Source organism: Mus caroli, chromosome 13 (genome assembly GCF_900094665.2).
Source record: "Mus caroli chromosome 13, CAROLI_EIJ_v1.1, whole genome shotgun sequence".
NCBI lineage: Eukaryota > Metazoa > Chordata > Mammalia > Rodentia > Muridae > Mus > Mus caroli.
This window is the reverse complement of record NC_034582.1, coordinates 111,060,857-111,084,366: the sequence shown is the minus strand read 5'-3', so window position 1 is coordinate 111,084,366 and position 23,510 is coordinate 111,060,857. Positions and strand designations below refer to the sequence as shown.

General features: G+C 35.6%; 1 protein-coding gene across 1 annotated transcript in view; it reads right to left on the bottom strand.

Annotated features, from left to right (window-relative positions):
- The window catches only part of Hcn1 (hyperpolarization activated cyclic nucleotide gated potassium channel 1), a 372,972-nt gene that overhangs the window by 47,553 nt on the left and 301,909 nt on the right, over positions 1 to 23,510 (bottom strand). The window contains exon 6 of the mRNA XM_021180688.2: positions 13,021 to 13,261. Within this exon, the coding sequence (XP_021036347.1) occupies positions 13,021 to 13,261 (241 nt within the window). The remainder of the gene's footprint in view (positions 1 to 13,020; positions 13,262 to 23,510) is intronic.

The window sequence follows — 23,510 nt, the reverse complement described above, 5'->3', positions numbered from 1 at the left end:
CTGAGCATCTTGTGTACCTACATGACTCTGTACATTAAAATATTCTTTTGAGAAAGACAAAGACTCTTTCATTGCTTCCAAATCTAAACTTTGTGTCTTGAAGGATGATTATTAATTCAACTATATTGAGGTTTGGTCTGGTTGTTTATTAAAATGCTAAGTGTAGTCTCCCAAACCCTGGAATCTGGATGTAGACCTGTGTGACCCTAGCTTCAATTTTTTCTGATTGGTAAATAAAGATGCTGAAAGCCAATAGCTGGGCAGAAGAGATAGGTGGGGTTTAGGATTTCCCACCTTGGGGTTTGAGGAAAACAAGGAGGAAAGACGACGTTGGAGGAGGAGAGAGAAGCTGCCATAAAATCATGGCCTTGAGGTCTGGCCTATTGGAGTTAAGAGAAGCTGAGATGAAACATAGTAAGTAATAACTTGGGGCTATCGATAGGAAAATCGATTCTAACAGCATAGAGGGTAAGTATCTGTCTGGTTCTTGTGCTGTTTAAGGCTTATTGTAAATGTAAAAGTTGTTTGTGTGTCTTCTGTCCAGGAACTAAATAATCAAAGAGTGGAAACCCCGGGCTGGGATTAAAATTTTTTTACAACAGGACTCCCTTTGCTCTAGTAATTAAGGGTGGAATTTAAAAGGTAAGAGGGGGCAGTGGTATATTACAAATAAAGTCTGAACCTGAACTCTTCAGTGAAGCTGCTGGGCTTATAGACTGTGTGGAAACTACCTTTTCAGATGCACATCTCTCCCTAATTTTCTCCCTCGGATTCCATAAACATAACGAAGCAGGATAATGTCTTTAACAAGATGTCACAACAGAATAATACTTTTCATAACTTATTCAAAGAACTCCCAGTACTTTGCTAATGTTGGCTCATTAGTCACACCCAACTGTGGCAGATGATGAACGGATGTGTCGGGTAGCACAAGATTTTTATAAGCAAACCTATACTGAGACTCTGAAATTAGATTGGAGAGCCAAGGCATACGGGTACAAAACAAGAAAGAATCGAGAAGGAATCTTGCTGTTTTCCTTATTACTATCTTCCTCTACTTCAGCTGCTATAGCAACAGCCACATGCTGGGCAAAACATGTACAACAGAAATGTAGTTCTAATAGGAGGCTGGAAGTCTGAGATCAAGATATCAACATATTCAGATTATTCCAGTGGTCATCTGGAAGGTGGTCAAATGCCAGGGTTATATCCCCAGTGGAAAAGATAAAAGCCTTATCGTGTAAAACCCAAAGTCATAAACTATCATCATTTGAGGATTAGATATTCAACATATAAAATTAGGGGAGTGGGCAACAACATTCAAAACTTAGTGAGTTTTAAGGTAGGCATCACGAAAAAGTATGAAATGAAATTATGTGACTCATACTAATGATGCTTTCAAATAGCACATACATGTAAGAGAGACAAGCAGGCATTTTTGGAGTTGAAAATTCAGCTATACACAAATTGAAAAAGTATACAAGTACACTGTCATTCATTAAAATTTGAGAGTTGTTTTAACACCATAAAATGTTTATCTGTGAAAATAATGATCACAGCTGTGCATTGTCATACATAACTATTCCTAGCATTTTGCATTCAGATTCAATAATCACAATTTGGCTATGCGGTGATTTCACAAACTGCTTGGACTACATGAGAGCCTGTCTTAAAACAACAACCCTAAAACTAAACAAAAACAACCACTCTAAAACTACATTCAAAATGTTTCAAAGTTAGATTTGATACAACATAGGTTTACCTAGTAAAGACTATGTATTATCCCTGGTACTAAATATAAAAATATCAACAGAATTTAGCATAAGCTTTATTAAATATGCAGTGTTAGATGAAATGACTGTATGTGGTCAGTGACTACCTTAATGACTAGCAATGGATATAAAGCACTTATAACTCCATAGAAAAGTCTGGACAGGATTGTTTTCAGATTCTGCTGTCTTAAACTATAGAACTATATTATTTGATCCTTAAGGTAGTGAGGTTAGTTCAAAATTAGAAAAAAGTATTAGAAGGTTTGCCTTTGAATTTCTTAGGACCATATGCTTCCTTTATTTTTGTTTAGATTTGTGCTGGTTTCCTTTTAAAAAATGAAAACATAGCTTAACACAGGGAACATCTAAACTGAAGGTACTACTTGAATGTTTCTTGAGTGTTGGGCCTTGAAAGAAGAAATTGTAACGGCTGAAAGTGGAGTCAAGTTGAAATATACCCACATACCCACCCATCTCTTATGAGTCCACTCACAGTACAAGCATCTTAGTGTTGATGACTGTCTGTCATTTTGTTTCAGTTCCAGGGTTTAAATTTTAAAAAAGGTCTTAATCTCAGAAAATCCTTAATTTAGCACTTGAGAGTAGTAAGAAAATGATTGAATAGATTGAGTACTATGAGAGTACCAGGAGTAAAGTACTAAGTAGATATACAAAAGAATACGCCTGAGACATGTCTTACACATTTGATGAGCACATAGCAGGCTGAAAAGACGAGATGCATTAAAAAGCAAATTAGCATCTAAAAGAATCATCTTTGATTTTAGCCATTCTGACTGGTGTGAGGTAGAATCTCAGGGTTGTTTTGATTTGCATTTACCTGATGACTAAGGATGCTACACATGTCTTTAGGTGCTTCTCAGCCATTCAGTATTCCTCAGTTGATAATTCTTTGTTTAGCTCTGTATCCCATTTTTATTTTTATTTTTATTTTTATTTTTATTTTTTTTAAATCACAACAAACAAATAAAACATTTTACTATTGACATCAATAAAACCAACTGAAGACAATTACTTGTAAATTGGACTTACTTCAGTAGGGAAATAACTTAGAAATTACTTGATTTAAGCATAGCCTCCCAAACTCCAAAATATATATGTACTATGTATTTAATACAATCAATCTTCATGTCTGGGAAAACCATGGTTTTTATAGATGGCTTCAAATTATCTCTAAGGTAATAAATGTATCATATATTTTTCTGAGTTGATTTGAGCTTTAAGGGAAATATACAAAAACCCTAGTTTCTTCTCCAGAATGCGTTTCTTGTATAATGGCTCCATCTTTAAATACAATTGGCTTATCCTTAAAATATCATTTTTTGCTTTGTCATAGGGAACCTGAGGGAAGGAAAGCACCTCAGAAAACTTCCTTTTCTTTTCTATTCCATCTTTTTGGCAAGCTCTCATTTAACTTAGAATGAACTCCATGTTTCTCTCCTTAGGTTTACAGCTCTTCTCCTTCTCTGTCACGGTCCACATGAACTAAGAGCAATAAGGATCAGTGACTGACACGTCCACCCTGAGCAGAGTGTCTTATTTTTTTTTTTTTGAGTGAAAAATTTTTTTTAGATATTTTCTTTATTTACATTTCAAATGCTATCCTGAAAGTTCCCTATACCTTCCCCCCACCCTGCTCCCCTACCCACCCACTCCCACTTCTTGGCCCTTGCATTCCCCTGTACTGGGGCATATAAAGTTGGCAAGACCAGGGGGCCTCTCTTCCCAATGATGGCCGACCAGGCCATCTCCTGCTACATATGCAGCTAGAGACACGAGCTCTGAGGGTACTAGTTAGTTCACATTGTTGTTCCACCTATAGGGTTACAGACCCCTTCAGTACTTTTGTACCCCATTTTTAATGGGGTTATTTGGTTCAAGAAGTTAGAGTCTAACTTCTTGAGTTCTTTGTATATATTGAATATTAGCTGTCTATCAGATTTGGGGTTGGTAAATTTAGGGTTGCCATTTTGTCCTATTGACAGTGTACCAGTACCATGCAGCTTTTACCACTATTGTTCTGTAGTACAGCTTGAGGTCACAGAATATATCATCCTGAGTAAAGTAACCCAATCACAAAAGAACACACATGGTATGCACTCACTGATAAGTGGATGTTAGCTCAGGAGTTCAGAATACCCAAGATACAATTCACAGAGCACATGAAGCTCAAGAAGAAGGAAGACCACAGTATGGCTACTTCAATCCTTCTTAGAAGGGGGAACAAAATACCCCTGGGAGGAGATACAGAGACAAAGTGTGGAGCTAAGATGGAAGGAAAGACCATCCAGAGACTGATCTACTTGGGGATCCATTCCATATACAGTTATCAAACCCAGATATTATTGTGGATGCCAACAAGTGCTTGCTGACAGGAGCCTGATATAGCTGTCTCCTGAGAGACTCTGCCAGTGCCTGACAAATACAGAAGTGGATGCTCACAGCCATCCATTGGACTGAGCATGGGGTCCCCAATGAAGAAGCTAGAGAAAGGACCTAAGGAGCTGAAGGGGTTTGCAGCCGGATAGGAGGAACAACAATATGAACCAACCAGTACTGCCTGAAGTTCCAGGGACTAAACCACCAACCAAAGAGTACACAAGGTGAGACTCATGGCTCCAGCTGCTTACGTAGCAGAGGATTGCCTTGTCGGACATCAGCGAGAGGAGAGGCCCTTGGTCTTGTGAAGGCTCAATGCTTCAGTGTAGGCAATCCCAGGATAGGGAATTAGGAGTGGGTGGGTTAGTGAGCAGTGGGAGGGGGCATGTTATGGGGGGGGGGTTGGAGGGAAAATGGAGAAAGGGGATAAAATTTGAAATGTAAATAAAGAAAATAGCTAATAAAAAAGAAATAGATTTCTACACCTCTTTAAAATATGGAGGATACATACAATATTCAACCCATTCTGCAGTGAGATAATTACTTGCCATAAACGGAACTTAACTAAACGTGCACTGTCAGCTTTACCAATTAAAGTGTCCATCTGCTTTTATTTTGAGTTAAAATTTGCCTGTGATAGCATACTTTACAATAAAAGTCTCTTTTTGATGTTTGTTTTGAAAAAGAAAAAAAGAGTCATCTTTGCTTATTGAGGTCCATTAGCTCAAGTGTTTCTGGGGAATTGTTGCAATAGTTTAGAAAAATAGTTTGGATCAGATTGCTCATAATTTTGTAGCCACTGTCTAAGGCTTCTGACATTATTATTCTGAGACACAGTCAAAACGTTTGATTCAGCCACATCCCAGGATGATGCAATGTGGGGCATAACTCATGAGCAGAATCTGAGACTTTTCTTAGAACTCATGTGATACAGGCAAGGCACAGAAAGGTGACATGAATGGGCTTTTGGGAGTAAGGGCTTACGGATTCCTCTCAATCTCAATTGCAGGTTTACTGTACAGAGAAATCTTTTTAAAAAATCATTCCAAGAGGTGGACCTCTCTAAGGCTCTCCATAGTGGTGGCAAATATTCTGTCCAGTGGTTCCTCTAGTGAGCTTAAGTGAAACCCATGCTTCCTTCTACCTGAGGTATGAGTACTAACTTTGGAGCAGGGGAAAAAACCTTCCATCCACTCTTCATAAACAGAAATCCATGTAATGTCATAATGTTAGCCTATTATTAAAAAACAAAGTGAGTTCCAGGACAGCCAGGGCTACACAGAGAAAGCCTGTCTTGAAAACAAACAAACAAACAAACAAACAAACAAACCATAGAATTTAAATAACAGAAACAAAATATAAATAACAAAAGAGTGTTGATAATCAAAACATTAACTTATATTTTCCAAAGAGAAGAGAAAAATACATTTTAAAATTCAAGGAAAGGTTATATTCTAACCATAACCTGCCAGGCTTATTTCAGCTTAGAACCACTCAGTTCAGTAGAAGTCATCCTCTTGCCAAGATATTGATAGATACTAAAATTTAGGAACTCCAGAAGTATATGTTGCACAAATAGGGATGAGTAAAAATTATACTTTTAGAAAGTATCCTTGGTTATAGACATTTTTCTGAAATGGGACTAAAATTTAGCTTTAATCACTAAGTTAAAAGACTCCAAATATATTTCCTCATGAACAACTCCATGAAAACTGAAACATCTACATTTATGAGTACTTTGAAAGCTTCCTTCTTCTCCTCACATTCTACTAATTTTGATATAGATACTATTACTTCAGAATAAAGAGCCATAATGTTCATCTTTATATGCACTGATTCATTTGTAGATGACTTCATAAAGCAACAGAACTGTGGAATTAGGAACCAGGTTAACATTCGTTTTCTATTTGATGAGAACATGAGACAGAAACTGGTCTGGAAACTTTAGGGTACAGACTTTGAAGGCAAGCAGTTCTGTTCTTGGCCTTTATCTCAGTACATGTCTGAATTCTTAAGTTTTAACTAAAAGGCATAGCTCTCCCTTCTCTTCTCCTACTCCTTCAAAACCTCCTATAAGATTTACTGTTTGTCAACCTTGTTCTTTTTCCTCTCAATCTCTAAACACAAAATAGTCTTTGGGTTTTTGCCTGAATCTAAGTTCTTTTGTTAACAGGACTAAGAACCCACACAAATGAACTATCAACTATGATTTATTTCCAAATAGGCCATGGCCTTCAGAAAGAGGTTTCAGAGCTATCTTACCAGCATTGAAACAACCACTTCACTTAGCCTGGAGGAATGGGTTTAAGAAAGAGGTGCAAAAGCAAACAACTAGAAAAATATGAATTGCTTTGTCACTGGTTAGACTTCTTGACAAATGAAGCATGGGAACTTGAAGGACTAAAATGGTGACGTCACCACCAACAGGTTCTTCACATCCTCTTTAAAGACAGTATCAACTTTTTAAAAATAATGCAATAAAGAAAAGATGGAATAAATTTCAGAGATTTTAGCCCTCTGAGAACTCATGACTGGTCCCAGTAATGAGGTTTATTAGTGTTCAGTTTTGATTTGTTTGTTTTGTTTTATTTATTTTATCCTGTTTTTGTAAGTTTTAAAATGTCCCGTGAGCTTTATCCGGCTCAATGTATTCTGGAAAGTAAAAATTCTAAAGATGTATGTTTCCATAGTAAGTAGCTAAAATCAGATTCTCTCTTCCAATTTGTAGCGAGGTTGAAGAATCATTAGATAAAATATTTCCTTCATAAGTGTATTGTTTCCTTTTACAATGACATAAGAGCTTATGAATCACACACTGGCAGTGGAACGTGAGATGACCTCATTTTGGAGTGGAAAGCTAAACACCGCAAAGAGGTAATTTAATAATAGAGCTCAAAACAATAGCTAAATATATTATTCTAGGAATACAGCAAATTTTCTTTAAATCACAAAATTTTGGTGCAGAGATATATAATTTTACACTTTTATGAGGTATGTAATTGTTTCACCTATTTTCCAGTATTTTAACACTATGATTACTTTAATGGAGAATAGATAGGGCAGAAGAAGAGTTTTCAAAAGACCTTTGCTAATGCTGACATTAAAGGATAATTGGCACCTTTGAAGAGAAAGTGAAACGTGTGCAAATGCTCCGTTTACATCCTAGAGGATAATAATGCCCCTCTGGAGCAGGTGTTCCACAGTCAGAACACACAGAAGTCCGAAATTCAAAAGCTTAGCTGAGATTTATCTTCTTTCATGTATACAGCCAGATTAACAGCATGAGATGACTCGCACTTCCTTTCTGTGTTATACAGAGATGCATTTATCCATTTTTATTAGTATTTGCTAATTGTAAGAAAGAATAAGTTTCATTATATATATATAATAAATATAATATATAAATATTATAAATATGTATTATATATATGACTTGCAGTGTCCATTTAGTATTGTTTGTATGTATGTAATTATACATGTATCTTTATTAACCCCACATCAGATAGAGGGCTAATATTCAAAATACATGAAGAACTCAAGAAGGTAACCTCCAAAAATCCAAACAATCCAATAAAAAAATGTGGTATGGAACTAAACAGAGAATTCACAACAGAGGGATCTTGATTGGCCGAGAAATACTTAAGGAAATGTTTAAAGTCCTTAGTCATCAGGGAAATGTATGTGCTTTTAGGACTGGCCATATAGTAGTCAAGTAGAGGTAGCCTAATTGGCTTATCTCTCAGGAAGAATAATTCTCCAACTCTCTATAATCAGTAATTTCCTGTAGCTATTCATTAGGGATGTATCGACATTAGATTTCTTCCATTCAAATTTGCTTGTGAACTGCTGTCATTTCTAAGGTCTTGTTTAGGCTACCACAGTGTTAAGATCTCTTATGTGCAGGTATCCTGTCAAATACGAAGTACAGCAATGAACATTATGGTGCGATATAATTTGGCAGTAGCCAACAGCAATATAATTGAGTTTAAGACCCATTCAATCAGAACAAATTCATGTCTAGTATTGTAAACCTGGCTAACTAGCCATGACTGGGGAGGCCACATAATCTAGAGCATTCCTAAATTCCTAAACCATTGTAATCTAGCTGCATCCTAGATACTGTTTCTAATGTCCATATAGGTAAGTCTCACCCCTCTTCAAGAAGCTTTCTTTATTATTATTTTTTTCTGGAGATCATTACAGAAAGCACAATGAGGTACTCATCCCCAGTTGATACATCTACACCACTACCCCTACACCTAAGGCTCAGGAGACTACTTGGAAGAGGGGCAGAAAGATTGTAAAAATCAGAGGACTCAGATGTTTCAGAGAGATTTTAATATCCTCTCTGGCAAAGGGAACTTTAAGATTATGTAGTTTATCTCCAAAGAGGAATCCAAGAGAAGACTGGGAGCTCTTGTCCCCCACCAGCCAGGCAGTTTCTCCTGTAGCTTACTCTTTGAGCATCTACTACTTCATCATCAAGTTGACCAATGCCACTTCCCTACATTCTAATTCCTTCCATGGCTGTACGGGGTGGGAGACATTTCATGCATTCCCTGTTTTAAGTTTCCTAAAGCATTTCTTTTCATTGTCTAATAAAACAGCTAAAGTTTTAGTAATTTCTGACTTTCTTTAAGTAATCACAAATTAAAAACTAGATAATCGCAGGATATTTGATCTCCTTTTCTCATCCCAGTATCTCTATTGCCTATAAGTTTGCTCAATAGACATCAAGCACCTGCTGCATGCTCATGTACTCAGAACCCTTACTGATGATAACATTGAAAACGGTTGTAGATGAATCATACTAACCAAATTTACACAGTAAAGAATGGGTAAGCTGAGCAAACATTGTATCTGTAGTATAAAGAAATTGAATAAATATGTAATAACCTTGCACAAATGAATACTCGCTTCCAATGTTTTCATTAGAGAATTCTATAACATGGTTAAGGAAGCAATGAGACCAATTCAAGAAAATTTTTCAGAAAATAGGAACTGAGAGAGAAACTTATAAATCCATTTTTAAAGTGTAAATTACCTTAATTATAAAACCCAGACAATACATTGAGGGATAGAAAAGGAGAAGAGTAATATCTCTTATAAAATTAATTAATCATGAAACTATAATCAACTACAAAACAAGTTAATGAATGAAAGGAAAATATCCTCTATTTTATTTAGAATAAAAACTCATAACAATAAAATAAAAATAAATAAACATTTATTCTAAATCACACAGAAAAAAGTAGGCAAGATAGATATTCTATTTATTATTTAATATAGTTATGGAGACTACTATCAATATAATCCATATACTTAAATGTTCTTTCAAAAGACCTTTCAACTCTTACTATGTTTAATGGCAAAAATGTAGATTGTGTCTTCCCAAATGAGTATCAAGATAATAATATTCCTCACACCTGTTTAATTCAACCAAATGCTGGTAATGTCTGCTAGTGAAACGAGAACAGTAAAAAGGAATTTTCATGTATGTCAATAGGAAATGCAGAAAAAAAAATTTTCTCTTTATGGAGAAAACAAGATTGCCAAGAAGCAAAACCGAAAGAATTAGTAACATGACTCCTATACCTCATATGAGACCATATCCAGGTCATTTCCTAAAAGAGGAATGTCAAACCCCACAATTCTCTTCATAATTGCATCTTGCAATGAAATTGGAAGTTTAATTTAAACATAACAGTGATTGCTATAGGCTCTAAAAAGGAGAGGACCCAGTAAATGATATACAGGTTATTTCATTTTTTTTCTTTTTCAATAGTGGTGAAATTTGATATTAAAATGAGGATCTATACAGAAATTGTCATCTGTAAAACATATGGAATTCTCTCTCTTTTTTTTTCTTTTTCTCTTTATTGTTTCTTTTTGTTCTGTTTGTTTGTTTTTCGAGACAGGGTTTCTCTGTATAGCTCTGGCTGTCCTGGAACTCACTTTGTAGACCAGGCTGGCCTCGAACTCAGAAATCCACATGCTTCTGCCTCCCGAGTGCTGGGATTAAAGGTGTGCGCCACCAGGCCCAGCTGACAGAATTCTTTAACACAGAGTAAGTTTTATTATATGCAAACTGAGAAGCAATTTATGAGGTCAGAGCCTTACTAGGAATGCTAATTATATTTGTGTCAACTTGACCCAAACTACAGCCATGTGAAAGTCATTTGATTGAAAAAGAAATCCTCTATAAGATAGGGCTGTGAGGAACCCTGTAGGGCTTTTTCTTAATTAGTGATTGTGTAGGGAGGATACAGTTCATTGTGGATAGTGTTATCCCTGGGCTGGTGGTCTTGGGTTCTATAAGAAGAGGCTGAACAAGCCATATAGAGCAAGCCAGTAAGCAACACCCTTTCATGGCCTCTGTATCAGCTCCTGCCTCCAAGTTTCTATACTGTTTTGAGTTCCTGTGGAAGTGTAAATCAAATAAATCCTTCCCTCCCCAACGTGCTTTTTGATCAAGGTGTTTCACCACAGCAATAGAAACCCTAAGACATTGGGTGATATGCAGAGTGTGACAAACAACTGTAAGTATGTTACAACTGTGTGGCACAGTGTCTCTGAGAGGGCTTGGAAGTCCGTGGAAACTGTAAGAATGAAGGCAAAGTATATACATACAACTGTACTCTAGCTTATAAATGTAATTATATCTGTGTACCTAAATTGAACACAGATTTACAAGGGACGTGGTATCTTGGCTATTAAATGAAGAGCTACAAGTAGAATACAACTGAATAGGATTGAACTAGACTGTTCTACACGGTAATGGATTAAATTTGAAAATATCAATAGGAACTCATTTTAGCTTTATATAGATGCAGATGGCTACAGAAAGAAACACACATACATTTGCAGAATAGTGTTGTCTTTGTGCACATTCACACACACGTGTATGTGTCCACCCACAAGTAGATATGTGCAGTAGTGCTTTATTTAGCTAAGAAATGTTGGATGCAATGCTAGAAAGGTAGCATGGACATTCTTAGTGACAAAATATTGATTTAATACACTAGCATCCAATGAATGAAGGACTCTTTGGACATATGGAGAACTCTAAACTGAAAGGACACTATCCACCAAGAGCCTTTTGCACACTGAACAGAAAACACAGAACAATCCTAGTAAAGAGCAAGCCAATAAAACCCCACTTTAAAGGGCACATAGGTGGCGTGTGATAGAACCGCTGAACAATGTGAGCCCTAAAGTAATTAGGTTATATTTCATATGCAGATATAAAAAGCTAATAAATAAGGAATGGGAGAAAAGAAAGTTCTGCATAGAATAACCCAATTGTGTCAGACACCAACAGTAGTAATTTGTACAGCTCCGTGAGCATTAGATGCACAGAGGAGAGTGGAGTTTTATTATCAGTCTCTTCCTCACAAAACACATTACTAAAATCTAATTTGCCAACCAGCAAGTTTCAAGAGTCTCTAGGACCAAATATTGAAAATGCTCATGAGGTTCAAGAAGTTTAAGACACAAAGTTTAAGAAGCTCTTTGCAGAGGAGGAAATACAAACCAGGGAGAAGGTAAGAACGGGGAAGATTTGGATCAAGTGGAATTTACTTCCCTAAAAGATTAGCCAAAGCTTATATCCAACACGCTGCAGAGCGTCATATAAATCACCACAGTCACAAATATATAGTTGTGTCTCCCTTGTGGACAAAGATGCAACATCACTAAGTCATATAACAGGAACAAATATTTCTATACTGGGCATGATCTTGTGTCTCATCACCATGACCTTCGCTGCTATGCTGGGTTCACCAGGGGTTGAACCCATCCTGACATAGTCTTTGAAGAAACCTTGTTCATGATACTTAATACAGCTGTAGTGGCAACGCTTGTCCATTTAACACAAACACCTATCTACACTCATTTACTTGGTTTATTCATTTATACTCATTTGAGGGGGATGTGTGCAAAGGTTCATGTGTGGTGCTCAAGGGACAGAAGAGTCAGTTCTCTTCCTCTACCTTGTGGATTTTAGGGATCCAAGTCAGGTTACCCATCTTGGCAGCAAGTGCTTTTACCTGCTATGCCATCTTGCTGGCCCCACCAATCCAGTCTTAATTATAGTGTGCTTTAAAATTTTCAACTTTCTCTTTTTTTCCAGCATATGTATCACCCAGTCATTTTATAATCACACACTCTGATGAACATGAACTTTCAGAAGCATGATCTTTATAGTCGCCATGTTATAAATAAACCAAATGCTCAGACCTTTCAGCAGCATAAGCGGCTGCCCAAGCGTGGGGTAGACATCTCTCCTTTGCCGAGTGCTGCCGGTGACACCTTGGATTTAGTCAATTATATGTGAGCAACAATAATGGTGGTAATTTTTAGCAATAAATCTAAAGACAGACTTGTAGGCTTTCCTGCTTGATTATCTACACCCATAACTCATTAAAAAGTCAAGGAAGAAAGTTACTTCTTGTGTATAGTATATTAAAAAAAGGACCATACAAAAATAACAAAAACTCAAAATCTTATTTCAGCAATATAGGAAACAGTTGTAACTGCTAGAGAAAGAGTCACCCAATACTCTGGGGATGTTTGAATAAGAAAAAAATAGTGTGGTTCTGTATGTTTTCAGCCAGTGTTAACTGGTTCCACCTAAACTGTATGCAACTCTCCTCTCATCATACACTCATATATACACCTGTATGGAACTTGGCACCTTCGAATATAGATAGGTTCCAAGTGCTTCTGCCAGAACTCAAATAAAAGCTCATCTACGAAATCACCAAACACGTGATGCCTCCAATGCCCCCGGAGAGACATTTCAGAGACTTTGGATTTGTGTTCAGAGACCTTGCTCCGTGCGTTTACTAACCTCCGAAGTAAGAGCCATCTGTCAACTTCATTTCTTTACTGGACTTGGTGATAACGCCAGCAACACCATGCTGGATGAAATACATTTTCTTCCCCACAGCTCCTTCTCGAATGATATAGTCTCCGGGCTGGAACACCTCAAATCTCAGCTTGCTCAGCATGGCCGTCACGAAATTGGGATCGGCGTTAGCAAAAAGAGGCATAGTAGCCACCAGTTTCCGGCAGTTGAAGTTGACTATTTCCTAAAGGCAGCAAGAGTGAGCACACAGGAAGGGGGATATCAGTCAGAGCTGGGAGAAAAGTATAAGTTCAGCATTTAAAAACATGAATGTTCAGAATAATGGCTAATTTACATTTGTGAAAAGATATATAAATTATAACCCACATATGTTACCAATGTAATACATTTTGTTTAATTTTTAAAATTTCTTTAAAATTTCACTCACATAGTTAGTGTAGAAAAGAAATACAATTAATATCCAATAAAATTAATTAAATAATAATAGTCATATTATTACCCTTATTTATATATTATTTTGCATTTGAAATTACAGCTTAGATGTGGAATCTTAATCTTGCTTTTATGGTTTTCAATGAAAAATGTGATGTCCCATAGGACGAGGTGCAGTGTTACTTGGCCTTTGTTTCATGATGCTGAGCAACCTACCTGGTGTCCCCACCAGCTGGAATTATGAAGGGAGGAGAAGACAGATGTATTCAGTTTACATTTAAAAAAAAATATCATTCACATTAGAGCAAAAGAAACAGAGAAGAGATGTCACCAAAGGCAATCAGTGAAGGACTGTAGGTGAAATCTGATTTTCTCTTGGTTCGAACAAACCTCATTTCCAAATCACACACTGGAATCTGAATCAGAAAGAGGATATCTCCTTTTCCTGTCTCATTATTTGTTGTCTAAAGAGCCAGACCATCTACATGTTTGGCTCCATTTTGCAGATTTTAGCTCAGATTAGAAATATTTGTGTTTCCTTGGACTAAAATGAGAATATAGGAAATTGTGTTGTTGCATGTACTAGTATGAGGGATGGTGATGTAATGTTATCATTATGGCATTTCTTGGTAACTCCTTCATAAAAGAAACTAGCATCAAGTGTCCTCTCATGAAAGAATATCAAAAAACTAGAGTTGTGTTGAATTTATAATCTTGTTTAAGAAGCATAAAACCTAAAGTCAACTTTTCAAAGAAATGAAAGGGAGCACAAGGGCATGGGGGTATTAACTAGATTAAAATATTTGGAAGCATTGTGTATGAGACAAGATTCCTTGGTATTATCTCACAAAATCACCTGATATCATCTTGACATAGGTCAAAGACAATCTGATAGGTAAACATAACAGGGCATTGCTCAGTTAGAAAAGAGGACAAATTCCTTTCCTTTGTAAAAACGAATATTAGCGAGGATCATTATGATTAGAGTAAACTATGGACAGAAAGAAATATGTCATATGAGTTTCCTCAAATGTGGAATCTGAAACTGTTAATACCATAAAAACTGAGAGAGAAAGAAAGATAAGAAGGGGATGATCTCAGGGAAACTAAGTTATATATCATGAAGAAATTATCATGTGCTTATTGTACCGGATGATGACAATGACTGAAGCAACTGCAATAGCAACAGCAAGAACAACAACAGCAACAGCAGTAATGACAACAACAACAATAACAGCAACTATAACAACAGCATCAACAGCATCAATAGCAACAGCATCAATAGCACCAACAGCAACAATAGCAACAGCAGCATCAACCACGACCACCACCACCCTACATTTCTGAGAGCTAGAATAATTAATTTTTAATATTTGTGTCATAAAATACAAATGTTTGAAGAAACTTAATATATTTACCTTGGTTTGAAAAGTCCACATTAGATACAGGTATTAAACATCCTATAAACATCTATAATTTGTATATTTTATGCACAAAGTAAAAAAAAAAAAAACCTCAGTTCAATTTAAAATAGCTCTAACTGATAACACAAAGTACACTATTTGGGGTCCATACTTCTTCTGAAATTATCTCAACTTAAGTTTTCCATACAATGTTATTTTGCCATTTCATATGTGAATATCTTTTATTCTGCACAGCTCATCCTCTCATTTTAATGGCATAGACCTGTGTTGTCTTTTAATTCCATTTTGTCTGTTATTTTTGTATGTTATATCTATAGGATATTAACAACCCTGAAACAGATATCTTTTATAAATACATAATACTTGTTTTCTACACTGTGTATTTGACAAAAGCATTCTCCCTTTCATTAATATGGACAGATTTTAAGCAGTGTTCATTAGGAAGCTGAACACTGTTACAGATTCATACCTTAGATTCCAGTATTAACCTCTTCAGTACTAGCTGAAATAATTAAAGTTGCCATAGATACAGTCCATTACAGAGGTAACTAGGCACCATTTGGGTTTGACTAATGTTGACCAAACATCACATTTAATATCATTCCCTTATCTTTGTTATTCTGTTTAGTTTCTGATTTGAACTGAATTTTTCGTTTATTTTTTTCCTCCCACTATTAGGGACAGTACTGTTTTGAACTTAAAGATGTCCTTGAGGAGAAAAATCATCCTCTTTACCCCAGATGGATGCTAAATATTGTGCTCTTAAAACTAGGTATAGTCCAGTCAGTTTAATTCAAAGAAAGTAATAAAATAGAAATTAATTTAATGATTTTTAAAATTAAACTGACTGAAATATCCCTAGTTTGGATAGCACATATCCTTTACATGGAGTGATACATAGGTGTTTAATTCCTGCCATTTTTCTGAATATCTGTAATGTTAAGCTCATCTTTATAGTATTTGACAGTCTGTCTCATATCCAAGACAGTCAGGAGACTCTCTGAGCTCAGAAGTCCATGAGAAAGAGTGACTCAGTGAGGTGTGGTGTTCTGCATGAGACCATGGGACAGGAGCCTGATTTAAAGAACACTAAAATATGAATGGTATTTAGACTGTCTCAAAGGTCTTATGGAACAGCTCCATACTAACTAATGATCTTGAAAAGAAGGGTAGGGTGAGGTGTGAAGGGACTACACGCCTACAGTCTCTGTGCATTTCTACACATGGAATACTATCCTGCAAAGAATTCCTAAGAGGAAACTACTCTCTATATGAGTATAAATAGGATATTTTGTCACAGTACTTAAGCACATTTTCTTTAAATAATTAATTCATTTAAAACTAAGAAAAATATCTTTTAGTCAACATTCAAATCCATCATATTGATTGTTGGCTCATGACCTTTTCAATATGAACATAAATTGTAGATATCTTAAGAGATTTAGCCTGTTCTGTTTTTTATTTCTATTGTTTATGTTAATCAAAACCAAACTTTTCTCAAAATTTAAAACTTGGCTCATTTTACTCACATCAGCAAAAATAAGGGAAAAACAAAATATTTCCCTACAAAAATTTCCTTCAAATGAATATTTTATAAGTTATTTAAGTACTAGTAATATTTTTAAATTTCAATTGTTTTTTTTAAAGTTTCTAAGCAAAATTAAAACATACTGTTTCCCACTCAATATTATGTAATACAAAATTATTTTGAACATCTGGTCAGAAAAGGTGATTGATAATTTTGTTAAACTTTTATAAAAGAAAGTAACAATGAATGGTTATCATAAAGAAAAACATATGAGAAAAACATGGTTTGGGAATAACACAGTTAAGTTCTTGAGAATGGACTTGATGTGTTACAGATACTAACTATTGTAGATATAATAACATATTTTGAAAATAAAAATAGCCAGTACAAAAAAGTAAATGACAAGATTGTATTTTCTGTAAAATGTGTTTAAAACTGGTAAATGTGTAAGATGTGAAGCTGTAATTACTCTTTTTAGAACAAGCATAACTGATTCTGAAATTACTCAGGAAGAGTGGAGCATCCACTCTGACATGTAGAGGGCATTTTTCTTCTGTCCAGTATACCAAATATGTTCTCCAGTTCCTCTCTGAAGACCAGGTCTGGGACAGCAGCGTGAATAAACTCCAATTCTTTGGGTATAATGCAGAAATCAAATGACAAATAAAAATGTTTGCCTTTGTTCTTACTTTAACATGTTGTTAGTTATATATATGGAATTATTTTTGCCTTGGCAGTTACAATTGAAGGACTTAAATATAATAGGAACCAGTATGTCTGCTCATAATTTAGAATCTTCTTTAGGTTTTTTTTTTTTTTTTGTTATAACAAATATAGTAAGAAGAAACCTTTTAAATAACTAAAAATCTTAAATAAGTTTGCTCAAATAAATACAGCTGTACCAGTACCAGATGTAGATAGTATTTTTCATAAAGCTTTCTCCTTCAATTGTCTGATCAACCCATAGTTTTAGACTTGACTTCTCTGGCTGTAGAGTACTTTTGTGTGTAGTGGCTGTCGATACCAGACTATCGCCACCCAGACGGTGGGATGGGGGAGGACGTGCATGAGGGTGTACTGTGAGGAGAGGAGGGGCCAATATTAGGTTGTAAAGTGAATAATAAATAAATTTAATGTAAAAGAATCAAAATAAATTTCTACTGATCACACTTTTGTAAGAGAATGGTACATGGTTTCGGTTCCAGGCAGCCTGGATTACTGCGTTGGGATTTTAATATCTTAAGGTTTTTGATAGATTCTGAATAGCCACTTTTATCATTAGCATCTGGAATCACCATAAACTCTGAGGTTAAATGTCAACCAGAAATGGGTTCTCTTGAATTGCAGGTGTTTGGAGAGTCTTTCAAAGCCATTTGTTTGCTGAGATGGCTAGTCGTTTGACTTCTGTTTCTCTGAGAACAGTGCTTTCAAAAACCTGTGTGCAAATGCTTCTGTAAATGGCGGCACTTGTATTCCAATACACCACAGTTTTTAAAAACACAATTCGCATTTGACATCTTGAAATTTCTTCCAACTAATCTATTCTATTTAAATTACAGAGTTTTGTATTTGAGGTCTCTGGACTGTAAGAGAAGATGTATAAGAAAGAGAGGGAGAATGCTGATTTTATTGCTAATAGTGCAAGTGGAGCAGGATGTAGTCATGTCTTGTTCCATAATGTCCACTGTAAGTCAAGAACCGTCCTGGCTTATCAGTGGATTCTTTTTATTTCTCTCCATAAAAACTATTTCATCTATTTTTTCAATAGTAGGTATGTCTGGGGTTTTTCGTTTGTTTGTTTGTTTGTCTGTTTGGTTTTGGTTTTTGTTTTGATTTAATCCCACAAAGGACAGTACAAATTAATTTGAATGTAAGTTAGGGATGCAGAAGAAGAGGACAAGTGACAGGAATCACTTATTATCTAATACAGGCAATGTTTAAATTATTTTGCTAGAAGAAAATAATTTAAGAATAAATGTAAATTTATTTTTATATTCCCACATATGTAAGAGAGTACAGATTTAAAGGGAAGAAAGTTATAGGCCAGTTCACAGAGAAAGAAGAGTCAGATAAACTAATCAAGTTTATTTAACATCACTATGTTTCCTAGATCAGTCACAAAAGGTGAACACCCACAAAATACCAACCTTTAGATTTTGCAATTGTCTAAGGATTATAGAAAACTAAAATTACTATTGCCATAAGTCATTACAATTTTACACATTTGAGATTATCATTATTTTATTTCTTAAATGGCTGTTTTAGACTTTTAACTTTTAACTTCTTTGAGTAACACATTTTATGTAATATAGATAATTTCTTGATAAATTATTTAATAATGATTCATTTATTATTGTGGTATTTTTAAATTCACAATTAATATTTAATAATTTGTTCATAAAACTTATTTGTATTTTTATTTTTTGATAGTCAAAGTGTGCTTTGGTTATTATCTGCTTTAATATATTTAATCAAAACTTTTTTTCAAAACTAAGAAAAACATATTTTCCATGTAGTCATTCTATTTTTATGGCCATTTATATATTGGGCAAACAAGAAGTATTTTCTGTCCTTTTTTTTTTCCCCACCACAAAATTAGCCTAATAGTTCAGAGCAGAAGAAAGGAGATGTCATGAACCACGAGTAAGTGATTCAGAATGATTGGTGTGAGTAAGCACACTGGTCTTCAAGAATGGTGGTGTAGTCATGTGTATTCACATGACTTTAAAAACTCCATTGGTGGACTTATCATATAGATAGCCATGGCTGGCTATCTACAGAATATAAGCATTCAAGAAATGCAGCCCTAGAAACTTCAATATGCACAAAACCCTAAACAGAGTGACATAGCAGGTTGCATTCATATGTTATAAATGAATTAACATATGCATTCACAAGTTGATTCATTTACACGTATATGCAAAAACAATAACTAAAGAAGAAGCCACCTTGAACTTGGTTGGGAAAAGCAACAAGATTGGGCAGGACAATTAATAAGGAGGGGAGAGATGATGTGAATAGGTTTTAATTAAATAATATAAAAATCTAGACTGTGAGGAAACAGGCTACAGGTGACTGCCCTGAGCATGTAAATGCAATCATAAGCATACTGTGTGTGCTGGCCACTCTTATGTCAGCTTGACAGAAACTATTGTTGGGGGTTGGCCTGATCCTGCTGCATTATCAGATGCTAAATGCTGGCCCCAAGACCTAAATAAGGCAAGGGCATCTTCACATACTACAAGTGATTCTATAAACCCTGCTCCCCAATTTAAAGTTAATTGGTTCATAAAAGGCTAGCACCTGTGATTGGGTAGTAGGGAGAGAATGGCAGGACTTGAAGATCAGTGAAGGAATCTGAGGAAGACTGAGAGAGGAGAAAGGAGATGAGGAGGGAGGAAGCCTTCATGGAAGGTGATGGACCATGAATATGTGGCCAGGAGAAATAGCACGTAAGAATGGACATATGGCTGGGATGTAAGACAGAATAGCTTCAAAACCTGCCCAATCTAGGCTTACAGCCTGTAAATAAAATACCAGCATTCTACATCTTCTATACATGCTAGCTAGAATAAATAATTTCTATTTCAAACCATACTCATGTGAAAGGTGGGAAACTCAATTGAAAAAAAATGCCTCCTTAAGATTGGGCTGCAATCAGACAAGGTTATAGGGCATTTAAAATGACCTATAATATAATTTTTAATAGTAGGGATCAAGGCAGGAGGGCTGAGCTCACTGTGGATATAGACAGTCCTGGTGAACCTGGGTTCTGTAATAAAGAAGACTAAGAAGGCATGGGGAGCAAGACAGTAAGCAGCAATCCTCCATGAACTCTGCATCTGCTCCTGCCTCTAGGTCGTTGTCCTGCTTGAGTTCTGATCCTGACTTCCTTCAGTAACAGTGATATGGATGCATAAGCCAAATAAACCCTTTCCTCCACACGTTGCTTCACCCACAGCATTCCATCACAGCAATAGCAATACTAAGTAGGACACTGTGTAAGTTCCTACGGGTCTAGATGGTAACGTTCAGTACTTTTCCAAGGGGACGACTACCACGGTGTGTGTAAGCACCACTGGTTCATGGCTTACTGAGCATGCTATTTTTTTTTTCACTTACTTATAATTAAAAACCCAATGAACAATCACATTATTAGCAGAACCATAGAGATGAGTCAAGTAGGTCTCAGAAAGATGACTCAACAAAAAAAAATCACATGAAATTCAAACAAATGAAGCCAATTTTTAGAGAAATCTTCGGTCATTCTTAGAGCATTGTTATCTACCAGTGGGGATCACCAGACAAATGGAGTTTCTGAGTAACTGAAGTGTGGCTAATATGCCTGAAAAATTGACTTTCCAGTTTACTGAATTCTAATCAGCTTAAGTGTAAAGTTCAAAACTTGTCAGATTTAGAAAAATCCCTCTGGATGATCTTGGACAGGCAAACACACTCTTTGAGCTGTGAAGTGTATGAAGTCTACATATAGGTTGTTTCTAAGGAAAATCTGGCACCCAAATCAAGATGTGTTATAAACACACACACAAACAAAATGTGTTCCAGATTGTGTACTGGAGACTATAAAAAACAAAAACTCCCACTTTAATGATGATTCTTACATATACTGCATTCTGAAACTACATTTAAATAACCACATATAAATTCATATTTCTTCTCATCATTACCGAAACTACTGGAAACTTTAAAAGAGACGTATGATTCATATTCTCTTTCTACTGGACAGTGAACAGTATTATAAAGTAACCTTGTGACTATGAACATCTTTACTACACATACACATGTGCACTATGTGTGAGCAGAGCCTGCAGAAACCAGAATCCTAAAACAGTAGTTACAGTCTTGGCCTGCCAAATGGGTGTTGGGAGCTGAACCCAGGTCCTCTGAAAAAGCAGCAAACGTTAATCCTTTCTCTAAAACTTGCCCTTAAGGACAGACATATCCCAAAACACGTCTGATGCTTTTCTTTTCCACTCGAGTATGTCCTTCTGTCCTGTCAGAAAGTTTCTCATTTTTTCCTTTGTCTTATTCTGAATCCCTTTCTTCTCCTTGACATGAAAGAAACTAGAAGCACTTCATAGGTCTCACATTGCTCTCTGTCATTAACATTTTGTGTTGGAGACACAGTATTTGTATCATGGTTTAGTTTGATCCATGTTAAGTAAGATTTAGATTCTAAGACTCCGAGAATAAAAAAATAAGTATATTGAAATGGCTAACCAGAATTAATTTTAAGTGGCCTTACTTCTAAGGATGTCATATGCATAAAATTATTACTTAAAGCACTTAAGAAAGCATATTAAAATAATAAACATTAAAAATTAAAAAGAATCAAAGCATTTCTATGTCGTGCTAAGGTTTTCTAAAACATAGTATACTAGGTTCCAATCCTGATTTACAAAGCCTGAATCTAAACCTTTAGGGGATATGACTCAAAGTCTACTTACATAGTCAAGTATACTTCCTAAAATAAGTGAGTACCCGGAAGCCTAAATCTGGCTAAACGAGGAAGTTATGTATGCATGTATTCAACATAAGTTAATTATAAATAATAAAAATAGCTCTGCAAACGTCAAGGGGTAATACATAAGAAAACTCTCTTATTGACAGAATAGACTTGAGAGTGAGCTGTAATTTACATTCTATTAAAATAAAAGATTTAGAAGTTACTCCAAAAGAAAAATGTCACCCCATTTCGAAACTGCAACTAACAGTCATTTGGTGGTTTGACTCCTAAACTACAAGATATTTTATTAAGTATATAAGAAACTCACCTCAGAAAAGGACACATTATTGTTTTAGAAATGTTCTGAAAGTGTATCTAGACATTGAATGACAATTTAAAAACCTGCTCTCACTTAACTTTAAAATATTACCCTTGATTCTATATCTCTAAGATGGAAGATTTCAGGCTGTTTTTCTAATGGGGACATTCTCTCTTGCCTTCCAGAAATAAGTGTTAAATAATTTGACTGTCAAATACTATGAAAGAAACTTCAAGGGTAAGAAATACTTATCTTTAATATTTAAATTATTAGAGCTAAAAGGGTTACAGGTAGAACATATGTGACCATCAGTGGTATACAGTTTCCCAATTTTAATTTTGTTTGTTTTCCATTGCATTTAGACTAGCCATATATATATAACTATATCAAACAAGCTTTAATTTTGTTTCTGAAAAAAGGAAACAAAATGTGTTTACCTCAACACCACTTAAGGCATAGTGCATATTTCTCATTGATTCCCTTTTTCTATACTTTCACATCGATTCCTCAAATTACAGTATGTCCTTCAGTACCTTTCTTTATCATAACCAATGGTCCATCATGTTTTAATTATATTATATATTTAAAACTCAGTAAGTAGAGAAGAAAACTAGATGGCAATTGCTTTTAAATAATGTGGACTCTAGTATTTTCCAGTAACACCTGCTTCTAAACCTAACTATACTATTAATTACCAGATGGACAGTCTTCAAGTTGTGGGTCAAACAGACATCATTTATATCAATTAGGATTTTATGTGTTGTTCAGTGTCATACACTTAGCTGTGTTCCTCCAAAATGTATACACTAGCATTTACAAACTCATTAAGAGAAAATACATTCAAACGTGATAGAGTTCAAACAAAGTCAAATTGGGTAACTATATTAGTGCAGCCCAAGATGAACCCTATTGGCGCTTCAGTCTTGACTTCCAGACTTCTGGAAGTATGCATAAATGCCTCTATCATTTAAGCCATCCAGCCTTTTACATCTTGTCATAGATGCCTATGAAACACAGTAAGTGAGGTTTGTTTAAGTTGAGGAAGGCAGTTGCACTTTCTGCAGGTCTGCACCAATATTGCAGTATCACTGATCCTAGCAATGTGGAGGCTACAAGAAATCTAGTGATAGTGAATCTGAACAGACATGGAAAAGTCTGCGTGCCTTGAGGCCTTGTGAGGTTTTTCTTTTGGGGAGAAATGAGAGTCATGTAGATGTAGCACTGGTTGCATTGGTTCGCTCAATGTGGAGAAAGTGGCATTGAGCTCACTGGCATATATGACAATGTGCACAGGCAGGCAAA